This window comes from Culex pipiens, chromosome 1 (genome assembly GCF_016801865.2).
Source record: "Culex pipiens pallens isolate TS chromosome 1, TS_CPP_V2, whole genome shotgun sequence".
Classification (NCBI taxonomy): domain Eukaryota; kingdom Metazoa; phylum Arthropoda; class Insecta; order Diptera; family Culicidae; genus Culex; species Culex pipiens.
The window spans coordinates 118287061-118299526 of NC_068937.1; the positions used below are offsets into that span (position 1 = coordinate 118287061).

The following is a 12466-nucleotide window of genomic DNA, read 5'->3' on the forward strand; positions in this document are numbered from 1 at the left end:
AACTACGCGACCAATTTTACTACTATCCTCGAAATATAAACTCAGAGAAACTCAAGTTCAACCGCCAATCTTCAAATTGTTCAACTCCTCAATCACGTCCATGTGCTTGAACTGGTCCGGCGTGTGGGTGAAGCGTTCCAGCTGGGCCAGTTTGGTCGGGTTTTGCCGCTGGCTGTAGTACATCTGCAGCTGGTTGGCCAAACATTGCGCCTCCTGCCCGTTGATGACCTTCGGGTCGTACTCGCCCCGCATCAGCACCAGCGCCTTGGACTCGCGCAGCTCCGTGTACAGCGTCACGTTCAGGCACTCGGGGGCGTTCTCCTTGTGGACCTGTTGGTGGGAGATGGGGGAAATTCGATTAAAGTAACAATTAAAACTGCATACTCAAAATTATAAAAATCATTTTTTTTATTCTAACTCGCTCGGCAGTTTTTTTGTGAAAGCCTTTTCGCAGAGGAAATTTTAAATCATTGCGTTACAACAATGGGCGAACTTCTAATGGCAGCGTTTTCTCAACGAATAGTTGCCAAAAACAACCCTTTAAAACTGCTCAAACTTAAGTCACCGAATAATATCTGCGGTAAACTGTACGCAGTAGGGCTGACCGCTTTGAGGTTTGTGATGCTTGGATTGAACCAAACGGCACAGCCCTGATCATCGATCATCGACTGTCATTATATTGAAGTGAATCACCCAAGTACAATCAAATAATAGTAAACAAAAACAAATAAAAAAAAACCTGTTGGGAACTGTATTGAGGTTATGTCAATTCAGACCATTTTTTTAATCTGCTTGTAATTCTAGATAGGTAAGTCAGATCTGGAAAATTCTTAATCCATAAGAAAGGTCATTTCAGAACCATTTCAAAAATTATAATATGACAGGTTTTCATTCAAAAACCATTCTTTTTTGCAAATTGTGAAATTTATATGCAGCAGTGTTTTAAGCATAGCTTTTGATGTGCAAAAGGCGTTTAAGACCAGTTTTTCCTTCCTCACCTTACTGAGGAAAGGCTATAAAATCAATCGAAAAATGAACTTTTTAATTAGACCTCCTAGACCTACCTTCATTTGTACATATCGACTCAGAATCACCAGCTGAGCAAATATCTGGCTGTATGTCCAGGGTGGCCACTCAAGTCGAAAAATCGGGAAAAGTCGGGAATTTTTGATTTTTTGTTAAAAAGTCGGGAAAAGTCGGGAATCCCAAGCAGACCTGTTTGAAAAATATTTTCAAACTCTTGAATAATTTTAAATTATTTTGTAAATACACCTTTGAAATTAATTTCACTCATTTCGTCTATAGCATCGAACTTTAAACTTAGGGTTCCTTCAATCTATATGAAAATGAAAAGGAAAGACATAAGACGTTAACATCCTAATAATGGGTGGAGAGCTTGGAATGTACTACGAAAGAGATTTACATCGCAGTCGGGAGCTGGTTGGATGATCCCGGAACTTGATTTGGTGAGAGTGTTCTAATTTATTTCTTATTACATTACTGCATTTAAATGTTCATAATATTTATCAACCAATGCCCACTACTTTATTCGTCGGTGAAGTTTCCCATCAAACCCTTTCCCCTTCCAAATCAGGATATCTTGGAGGTCGTCTAAGTTCTTAGGCATCTCTATAGGGTATCCAATCATCAAATCCCTCCCCACCTCCCCCGTTGATCGTGAGGAGTCGACCAAAAGGACAAATGAGTGGTGATGTATCATTCGGCACATTCCTGACGCATTTATTTTCCTTATCGGCGCCAACCTAGCTATTGCGAGCTTTATGCTCGGCTAGAGTACGGTCAACCAAGCTAAGCTAAGCTAAGACGTTAAAATCCTAATAAATTTCAGATGATAATTGTGGCATATATTTGACTCATTTTTTATGAATAAAAAGATTGTTTTTTATTTTTGACTAAGTTTATCAAACAAATGATAACATAACATCTAACTTCAAATAACATCAAGGCCAGCGTATAGTTATGATTCTGATTCTGTTCCATTTTGCCAAATTTGTTGAATATTTAAAAATTGAATCCAATTTCAGTTTGGCATAATTTTTATTTGTGGTATTTTTTTTAAATGTTCATTCAGTCATTTCAAATATTGTGTCCGAATGTTTGATTCCCTTAAACTTTTGTGTGATAGACTATTATGCCAAATCAAGTATTCCGAGAAAAACGCGTTTTAGTGTTTGTCACAAAATCTCCGTCAAGGCAATTTCCCATAAGAGTGGCATGTTAGCCGTTTGGTTTTTCGCAAAGGCAGCCAAGTCAAAACACTATTTCATTGAAATTCATGTTCCAGAAGATGCGTTGGAACATCCTCTACCACCTGGTGCTAATATCTCGTTTTTGCCAAAAGTGGATATTAGCCGTTTTTTCAATGGTGGGCAGGAATAGATAAAGCTACGTTTTCAGTTTTTGGAAAACTTAAATATCGAAAATAATACAAATTTTTTGTTGTAAAAAAAAAATTTAAATTACATTTTTTACTAGTTTTATTTACAATTTCAAGATTTTGAAATATTTTTAGAGCGTAAAACAGTTTTTCCATTTTTCATTCAGATTTTCCATTTTTCATTCAATGAAAAATGGAAAAACTGTTTTACGCTCTAAAAATATTTCAAAATCTTAAAATTGTAAATAAAACTGGTAAAAAATTTAATTTAAATTTTCGACTTTCAGATATGGTCAGTATATTAATGAATTTACGAAAATATTGTTTTTCTGAAGTTTTACATCTTTTTCCGTTTTGTTTGAGAGCACAAAATTTGTAAAAAGTTTAAACAGCTTTCACTTGATAAGAAATTTATTGATGAACGTTATACAATTTATTCTCAATAGATTGTTAATGATTTTTCATGTTTTTCTAATGACGGGAAAAAATAATAAAAATTTGCATTGGCTTGATTAAATTAATAAGAATTTTTTGATTTATAACAAATAAGTTTAGAGATTTTTTTATAGAAACATTCGTATGAAATAAGTGGTTTAATATGAAGTGTTTTCGAACTGAATTTTTCATTGAAAATTAAACATTTAATTACTGAAGTGCCAGTGCCAAATTGATTCATAAAATTAAATATCAAAATGTATAAAATTATAAAGGATACTTCGTAAAACATCTTTGAAACGAATCCATAGATATTTTTAAATTCTTTGAAAGAATAATAACTTTAATCAAGTGAAAAAAAATGTAAAGATTTGATAAAAAATATAAACATATGAATAACATTTAAAATTTTGTTATTGTTAACTTTTTGTCATCATCATTTTCATTGCCAGTTGAAACGAAATTTCAAAAAAACTTTATGTTTGGTTATTTCAAAAATAAAAATTTAAATTATAGATATAGTTCGGTTATTTTTCAAAATATGATGATTTATGTTTTTACTCAAAATAATATTTTTATTTTTGAAGAAAGGTTGATGGTTTTAAGCAATTATTATTGGAATTTTATTTTTTTTACTTAAACTGGTTTTTTTTAAATTAATATTTTGTACAATGATTTATAATGACTTTTTATAAAGAGTTTTTAAGATGAAATCATTCTTCAGATAAGAAATACCTATTTTTTGAGGTTCTGGAAAAGTCGGGAATTTGAAAATGGGATTTGAGTGGTCACCCTCACTGTATGTAGACATGTGTACCGAATCAATGTCACTGGAATATCTCGTCACTGGCTGAGCCGATTTTGACCGTATTGGCCTCATTCGATTCGTCTTGGGGTTGCATAAGTCCCTATTGAAATTTATAAGATTTAGTAAAGCACATCAAAAGTTATGCTTAAAAAACTGCTGCATATAAATTTCACAATTTGCAAAAAAGGGTGGTTTTTGCATGGAAACCTGCCATATTATATATTTTTAGAAAGGTTCTGAAATGACCTTTCTTGTGGATTAAGAATTTGTATGATCTGACTTACCTATCCAAAAATACAAGCAGTTTTAAAAATGGTCTGAATTTACATATCCTCAAATGGTCGGGTCTGACCGCCATGAAAAAGCCGTGTAGAGGGATGCCATTTTCCTTAAAGGCGGTGTCTGTATAATCTTGACAAATAATCTGTAGGTAGTCTGTTTTTTTGCTCATCACTTAAATACTTTTATTAGGTGCTGCTCCCCTAACGTCTTAGGTGCTGCGATCACGATAGGGGAGATTCATAAACCATGTGGACACTTTAAGGGGGTTGGAATAACTCTATCGAGAAATTGCTGTGAAGGTTCCCATGGCACTTCGAAAAGTTTAACTCCATGTTGCTCGGACGCACTCTCACTTTTAATTTCTCGACAAATGAGAGGTAGGCACCAACCACCTAATGATGGATTAAGTAACGTTTTAAGAAGCATTCGAATATGAATCCGGTTTTAGTCACGGGGTTGGGCGCATGGTTGATCCGTAGGGAATACGGAGCAACTACCGTAAATATTGGTAAATACAGGGTAAATACGTATTTACGGCATGCACGAGATTTTGAACGAAATTTTGATCAGTGTGGAATGTGACGTTTCTACACATCTGCAGCAAATGTCACAACCAAAACAGAATCAGCAGCTTGAGCAGATAAGTGCCAGCGCGGCACAGGCAAACCGGAAAAGTTGCGCAGAGCCATCCCGGGCAGTGACCAGGACGTACTAGGGACGATATCGAAGCTGGCACAGCCGGAAGCGGCGCATTGAGACACACCTGAATGCTGCGTTTGCTGAAACGTATCCTCGACTCCAATTCTTCCCACGGGCCACATATTTCGGCAAAAATGGCCCTATTTATTTGGTCTGGTTTCTCGTCGCCACTTCCGCCAAACTGCTGGGCATGTTCAACGTGGCCCATCAGAAGTGGTTTCCCCCGATGTTGTCCCTACCGTTGCCACCCTTATCACCGCTGTGTCTTTGACCCCCGTTAGTCCCGTGACGAACGGTGGAAAAGCAATCACCGGTTGACGGTGATGAGGACTCTTCCCGGGAACGGAAAGTTGTGTATTTGTTCACGTCCTCGTCAAAGTCCTTAGCGATCGGCAACTTGGCATATTTATTCCAGAAACTTCAGGAAATTACCGTCGTCGGTTCCACAATTGATGCGATTCTTGTTGAAATAAATGAAACAACAGAGTTGAGTTATTTTATTTGTCTATTTTCAATAAAATCTACAAAAAAGTCACCTACTAACGTAAGTGAAGGCCACTTCGAGTAACCAACCCTGATGGTCTCATAATTATAATGGTCCACTCCCTCCTGGTTGCTCTTCCTTGACCCCTGATCGTGAACCTGCGAGCGTTAAAGTGGTCTAGCTGTTGAACCATTTGCCGGATTAATCACTCCAGAATTTCATTTCATCCGGTGTCGACTTGTTGAAGGCATCGCTGTCACAAGCCACTACCAGCTGCAAAGAAATCTTGCAAGTGTCCGACGCAAGGCGCGTCCCAGGATCTCGTCATCGATTAAACCGCACTTTACCAGCTTTTTGATTTGCTGCTGGCCAATGTCATCAAAATCCGCCGGCTGCAACTTCTCCGCCTATGGCACTTTTGCATCGTCATGCTCCAGAATTTCCTCCGCCTCTTTTTTTATCCACCATGACCAAGCGCGAAACCAAAACAAACTTGACAGCCGAGCGCGCGAAAGAGACACAAAGCAAACCAATGTTTTCAAAGCAGGTATGGCGCTGTCAAATGTCAAATGACATGAGGAATTTAATTCCTTAATGTATTAAATAGCAAAAATTAATATATTAAGGCCTTTGTCACGCCCCTCGGGCATGCCCATAGGGACTTTCATGCCAAATACCAGCTCATTTGGTTGTAAACTGGATGCGCGCATCAGGGTTAAAGTTTACATGGGAATTACTATGGGAAATTGGAACTTTTTGTTCAAACGCTCCTACAGGTCTGGGAAAATCACGCGCCAATTTCTGGTATGGTCAGGCCTATGGGGAATGGTCTGGAGAACACTTTTCCCGAAGAGAGCATATGGATTCGTTGTCCCTAGACCTGGCGCATCGGCAAACATTCCGATGTCTCCGGAATCAACGGTTTTCCCAAAAAAGCATCAAATTTTCCTTAGCATCGGAATGTTTGCCGATGCGCCAGGTCTAGGGACAACGAATCCATATGCTCTCTTCGGGAAAAGTGTTCTCCAGACCATTTCCCATAGGCCTGACCATACCAGAAATTGGCGCGTGATTTTCCCAGACCTGTAGGAGCGTTTGAACAAAAAGTTCCAATTTCCCATAGTAATTCCCATGTAAACTTTAACCCTAATGCGCGCAGCCAGTTTACAACCAAATGAGCTGGTATTTGGCATGAAAGTCCCTATGGGCATACCCTACAAGGGGAACCATACTAAAACTTGATCCGAGAACTTTTTGAAAAACGTACCCACCCTACTGAGGATCCTTGCTGGTGCTGCAGGTGCTCCGACGGTCAGCACACGTGGTTGGATTTGTTGATGTTCTCACCGAATGTTTGATTAGGCGAGCTGGACCTGGAGATGGAGCTATTGCGTGACGGCGAATTGGTTGATGTTGTTTGCTCGAGATAGTTGGCGGTTTTCTGAAGACGCGAGGGTGAGGGTAATGATCTGTAGGGCAACCGAGGCTTGGTCTACCGTGGCGCTTGTCCGCAAGGGAACCGGCGGAGTACCTCGATGAAAAATTGCCGTTCAAGAGCCAAACGACATGCGACACCTAGTGTTGAGTAGCAGAACAGAGCGAAGAATGTCGATTGAAATTTCCGCCCTTTGAGGTTATGTATGCGAATTCTGTTTTGTTAAATTCCAGCGTTGAAAACAACTTTTGAGCAAAAATTCGAGCTGATACTTTGTTAACTTTTGATGCTCTATCATTTTAAACAATATTATTTTTTCAAAATTATTTTTTTTTCAAATTTTTTTTATTGGGTTAATTTATAGAGGGCAAAGAGTTAACAATCGTACCACTTGAATTTTTTCTCAAAAGTTGTTCTATGAGCTGTAAATTCAATTTTAAGTTTGCATTCCTATGTAACCGAACAGCGAAAATTTGAATCGTCATTCTTCGATGCTTTGCGCCATCTGTCGGAATTTTTGAGCTTTTAATCGCGAATTATTTCCAACAAATTTCATATTTGTAAACAATACGCGCCATGTCAATGACAGCTGAGAGAACCACACTGAAATAAATCGCATGTAGGAATCACGCATGACCGTAAATATGGATGCACTACGGATCAACATATGCCATATAGGCAATATATGTAGAGTGACCACCTCGTGGTTTTAGTACACCGTGAAACGTGAATTTTATAAATATCAAAATCCAAAAATAAGATTCTTCCCATACAAAATTCCATAGAAAATTGAATCGTTTTTCGCAAAATAAGGACTAAACCAATCGTTCCAAAATTTTGGTAAGTTCTTTAGGACCCCAAAAGGAACTGAAAAATTTCTGTGCTGGAAAATCGATTTGGATGCTACACCCTAATGGGGCAGTTGCCCAACCATCCTCAAAAATTGTTCCAAAATTATTCCGGGGATGTCCATAAAGACGAAATTTTCAAATCGCTAATATCGTTGCGCACCTTCCTTGAGGATCTGGGCACGGTAGTGACAAAAACGCTAAAAATGTTTTAAATTATATAATTTAAAAAAAACAGTTTGTACTTGATTATTCGAAGTCAAGTTTCAGTCCTGTTGTGTTATATTCCGGGTTTAAATCGCTAATTTAAAGTCGAATTTAATCTCCAAATTACAACCGCGTGTATCTTTATTTTTCCTCCTTTCGTGTAATCCCAGTTCTCTTTCCCCAAGGTGTGTCTGGTATTTCTCCTGTGTGTGTATTTGTGTTACACTCTAAATTTAGTTTCCTCAGAACACAACAAGTCCCATTTTCAAACCAGGAGAATTTTATTTTTCTCAAAACTATCTGATCCCAACAATTCTTTAAAGTCGAATTGGAATCTCGAATTTGAGAATTGAATTGAAGAACTTGAAAATTTAGGAACTAATTCAAGAATCTAAGAATTTAGATTTTTTGAGTTTAAGAATTTAAGTATTTTAGAAATGCAGAATTCAAGAATTTTAGAATTCAGGAATTTTAAACTTATAAATAAAAAATAGAAGCATGGAATTAAACCATTTAGGAGTTTTAAATTAAAGAATTCAGGAACTTAGGAAGTAGGTAATTTATGAATTGAAAAATTTAAGAATCTAAAATAAACCCAACACCCCTCCCCCCAGAACCAATGTCCCTCCTGATAACGAAACAAAAAAAAAAAATTTTTTTTGCCAGATTTGACGCAGATGTTGGCTTCCTACTGCTCAAAAGCCAAGGTCCTACCTGATAGTTGATCAGCGGCGTAAAGTGCACCGTGTTGGCAAAGAACTGCAGCAGGAAGAACTCGTAGCCCTGGCTGCGCGGAACCGGCAGTATAAACACCGGATACTTCCGGGCTCGCTCCATCATCAGATCGTACTGCTCGCCGGGAATCGCCGCCGAAATGACCTCCTTCCCGATGTGGTACTGCAGCCAAATGGTCCGAATCTCTTCGGCTGTCTTGTCCTGGATCAGCTCTATTTTCATCACGTCCCCCAGCTTACGGTCCATCGGCTGCGGCGGTCCTTTTCCAGGTGAGAGCGGCGCCTTCGGGTTGAGCAGCTCCGAGTAGTCCCGGGCCGGTCCATCTGCCGGCGACGGACCAAACTTGGTTTTTTTCTTCTCCTTCTCGACCTTGTCGAGCCGGGCTAGAAACTCTTCCGGTGAGCTCTGCTGAACGGTGGCTATCTTCTTGGCGTACTTGTCAAAGTACGGGTTCGATTCCTTGAGCTGTTCCAATACTTTCTCCGAGCGCTGCCGGGCCGTCATTCTGAAGGTGCGGAAGCTGGCGCTGTTCTGGCCGTTGAGGGTTGTTGGATGAATCACACGAAGACACTTTTTACTGCTAGCGACGACCGGACGAAACCAGTTGAGGGCCATTGACACGGGTCCCGAATTGTGCCGTCGAACGCGTTGGTGTGATTACGGAACAACCGCGGACCGGGAAAGGGAAAAACTTTTTTCAGCTGAGCAGCGCAATTTGTTTTGGTTATTTTTGACAGGTCCGAGATTCGCACCTCACTTTAAAGTGGGTGGTGTCAGGCAACTCCGACAAATTCAAAACGCACGCTTGTTTACTATTTGCACACTGAATTGAAAATAGTAAAAAAAAAACGTGTTTATATGAGTTTTTAGTTTTTTTTAAAGACTTAGTGATTTTCTTCGTTTCATAAGATTGTAACAAATTATAGCCCGATCGACGAAATCTGACTTAGTTGGTCAAGCCCTAGTAAGTTCTGTTGTAGTTCTTACGTCAAAATTCATGTCCTAACTGTCTAAATAAAATAAATAGGCCCTGATGAAGATGCCCCCAGTAGCATCGAAACGTTGGCATTGGTATAAAACGGACCAACCGCTTTTTAATTGACTGATCAGCCGAAACAAAAAAAACACCATAATTGTAACAGTAAATTTTGATTCTTTAGCTTCTTTAGTCCAATAAGTTATATGTTTTCTACACGCACGTTCAAAATCCCTAAATTTTAGTCAAAACCGAACCTACTCAGCAAACAGTAAATGGGGCATCTGTCAGATTTGAGCGAATTCCTCTCAGATCAGAATTCAACGAAAACTGAGTGAAATTCACTCAAATCTAACAGATACCCCTTTTAATAATTTCTTAGTAGGTTCGGTCTTGACGAAAACTGAGTGGTTTTAAACGTGCGTGTAGTTTACCGACGATAGATTGCAAAAAAAAAAAAAAAACGAAACTTCAGTCCGCTCTAGTGATTTGTGGTCAACCACGTGCCTTTTTCATAATCGTATCCGGAAAAATCCTTAGAAATGGCCAACCGCCACAAATCGACTCCGTCTCGTTTGCTCACGTGTCGCGTGTGCCTGTCCAGTGATGAGCTGCAGGTCGCGATCTACGGAGCGTACGCCCGGGACAGAAACATTCCCACGAAGCTTCACGTGTGTTTACCGATTCAGTTAAATCCACACGACAACCTGCCAAAAACGATCTGCTACCGGTGCCTGGCCAAGCTGGACGAGTATTACGACTTCTATTGCCACTCACTGACCTCGCAACGGATCCTGAACGGGGAGGAGCTTTCGTTCAAAAAGTATCTCCGCCGCAGGGAGGACCGGAAGCTGATGGCGGCCGTCGAGCGGCGTAACGCAAGGGAGGGTCTAGGTCGGGAACGGGCAGTTCCAGCATCGATTGTGCCGGAACCTTCCGCTAGCTTTCTGGATATGAAGCAAAGCCAGCGGAAGAGGCAGGCGCCGAAGCCTGGATCGCGCTCGAAGAGATTTCACTCTGCGTACACCGTCAACGGTGTTTGATTGAGTTGAGAGAAACGTGTATTACCAGTAAATGCAATATTTTCTCCTGAGAATAAATTTTTAACAGCTTTCAATCAACCAAATCAGTCGTTTTCATTCTGATCTAAACATATTCCAAATAAATGAGGTTACATACAGTGAGTCAAATATTTGTCCGAACCCCCCGGTGCGGAAAATGTTTGTGATATAAAAGTACATAAAATTCGACTAAAGTGCCATGTTTTATACATCAATCGACGCGGCAGAATGTCCTCTCTAAGACACTGTCACTGGATTTGCAAAAAACTTTTTCTAAAAAAATACAAAAATAGTTTACTGAAAAAAGTAAAAAAAAGAGGTTAAATAATTGTTAAAGTGAATACAAAATCTGATCGATTTAAGTGAATCCATTTATGAAATGTTGTTTCTGTGTCAAATACTAGTACCTCTAGCCAGTTTGTGACAAATTTGAACTTCTGATAACTTTATTTAGTTAGTTTATATTAAAAATTGGTTTAAATTTAGTTTACAAACATTTTTTTTTATAATCTTGCTATTTTATGTTGTAAGAGTTTCTATTGAACAAGTTTCAACAATATTTGTTCAAAATATACATTGTTTTCATCTTTTTTATTGACATTTTACGACCAAAAATACTGTTTCGGAACAATACCGTTAAACAATCCGGATTGTCCCGGAACCGGTTAAACCCCTCGGAGGGAAATTTTGTGGTGGTCAGATAGAGACAAAACCCCACCTATTGCAGTTTGAAGCATCCAATATCGTTCACTACAGCCCGATTACGAGTCCCAAGTCTGAAATTTGAAATTTTCAAATTCCCCAAGCAAAACATTCTTACCCAGGACGGTACAGAAATTCTCAACACGAAAAGTAACAATAGACCTACAGACTGGTGGTTCCGTCGACACTAAGTCACGGTTTCTGGTAAGGAAACTCGATTTCCGGTGCTACGAGCAGCACTGGAACATCATCCTGCCCAAGCTTCCGTGTTACTTCAGTCTCGCCGAAGCGATTCACACGTTCATGCGGATCTTTGGCCCTCAAACGTCCGAAAACAGCCTGCTGCTGGAGAACCTCCAAGGCGGGTTTTTGTAAGCGGCTGTTTCATTCCGGTCCACGACCACATATCAACAACCACCACTTCCCATATCCCGTTCCGTTGGCCTCAGTCAAACCAACTTGGTTACCGTAGCCAAGCGTTAATATTCCGAAATCCGGTCTAGCCGAGACATCTTCCATTCGCTCGTTCCCATCCAGTCCAGTCCACTCTAATTATGTCGTACCCGGCCAACACCACTCACACACACTAGCACACCATTTGTTTTGCTGGCCGGTACAAAATTTAACCTCACTTTTTTCGTGTACGTACACGCAATACATGCGCACGTAGATAACTCTATTTGAAAAGCCTTGGTAAGCTTCACAGCAACTGCACAGAAAGTTTGACTCCATGTTGCGATTTGACAGCTCGATAGTAACCTTTTTTGTAAGAGTAATAACACCGACCTTTGCACCGACCTATAAAATTTTTGGGCAGGCTCTACACGAGGGGAAGCATGAACTTTTCAAAAATAGTTAGACTTCGCTAGGAGACGGTGATTTTAGCGGATTGCAGACTGGATTTTGCCATGTGATGTGATGATTGTCCAAGCCCAAGTTGCCTAGGAATCGATAATTGGGACTAGAACCAGTTCCACCTGAACCAGATTCTCACCACCAGGGCAGCCGTCCATTGCCGGCCGCTCCCATCTCCACCGCGCACCAGGGACAAGGAAAGGGATTTGAAAGTCAGGAAGTGTTGATGCTCCACTTTTTTCAGAGTATTAAGGGAAAATCTCCACGGTATCCTCAAGTTTTGAAATAACGTTCACAACGATAAAGCTTATTTTTCTGAGTAGAATGACCCTTTGTACGACAAACATGTGTAAACAATGATTTTATCGACGGTTTTTTGTTGGGAAATGTTTAGTTGGTGATCTTTTAACACTAACAAACAATTTAGTAAAAATATTTGTTTGAATTACTCATGTTTCATAAAGTTTTACATAAATAGGGCAATGTAACTAAATTTTCATATCAAAAATCAAATTATTCGCTCTACAGCATTGCCTTTGCG

The 12466-nt window shown here is 39.5% G+C and overlaps 2 protein-coding genes across 2 annotated transcripts; one reads left to right on the top strand and one right to left on the bottom strand.

The window, feature by feature from the left end:
- Positions 1 to 3: 3 nt before the first annotated feature.
- On the bottom strand, positions 4 to 9062 carry LOC120416578 (ATP synthase mitochondrial F1 complex assembly factor 1). Its single transcript, XM_039578316.2, has 2 exons — positions 8311 to 9062; positions 4 to 330 (listed from the first exon to the last, which is right to left on the bottom strand). Exons 1-2 carry the CDS (start codon positions 8944 to 8946, stop codon positions 58 to 60), a joined length of 909 nt encoding a protein of 302 aa, XP_039434250.1. The 5' UTR covers positions 8947 to 9062; the 3' UTR covers positions 4 to 57.
- A 727-nt stretch (positions 9063 to 9789) lies between these two features.
- On the top strand, positions 9790 to 10419 carry LOC120415551 (uncharacterized). Its single transcript, XM_039577128.2, has one exon. It carries the CDS (start codon positions 9850 to 9852, stop codon positions 10348 to 10350), a length of 501 nt encoding a protein of 166 aa, XP_039433062.1. The 5' UTR covers positions 9790 to 9849; the 3' UTR covers positions 10351 to 10419.
- The last annotated feature ends 2047 nt before the right edge of the window (positions 10420 to 12466 follow it).

Excerpts from the sequence above, each read along its gene's own strand:
- LOC120416578 (XM_039578316.2), bottom strand. The coding sequence starts at position 8,946 with ATGGCCCTCAACTGGTTTCGTCCGGTCGTCGCTAGCAGTAAAAAGTGT. Across the intron at positions 331-8,310 it reads CGCCGCTGATCAACTATCAG|GTCCACAAGGAGAACGCCCC; the intron begins GTAGGACCTTGG and ends TCCCACCAACAG.
- LOC120415551 (XM_039577128.2), top strand. The coding sequence starts at position 9,850 with ATGGCCAACCGCCACAAATCGACTCCGTCTCGTTTGCTCACGTGTCGC.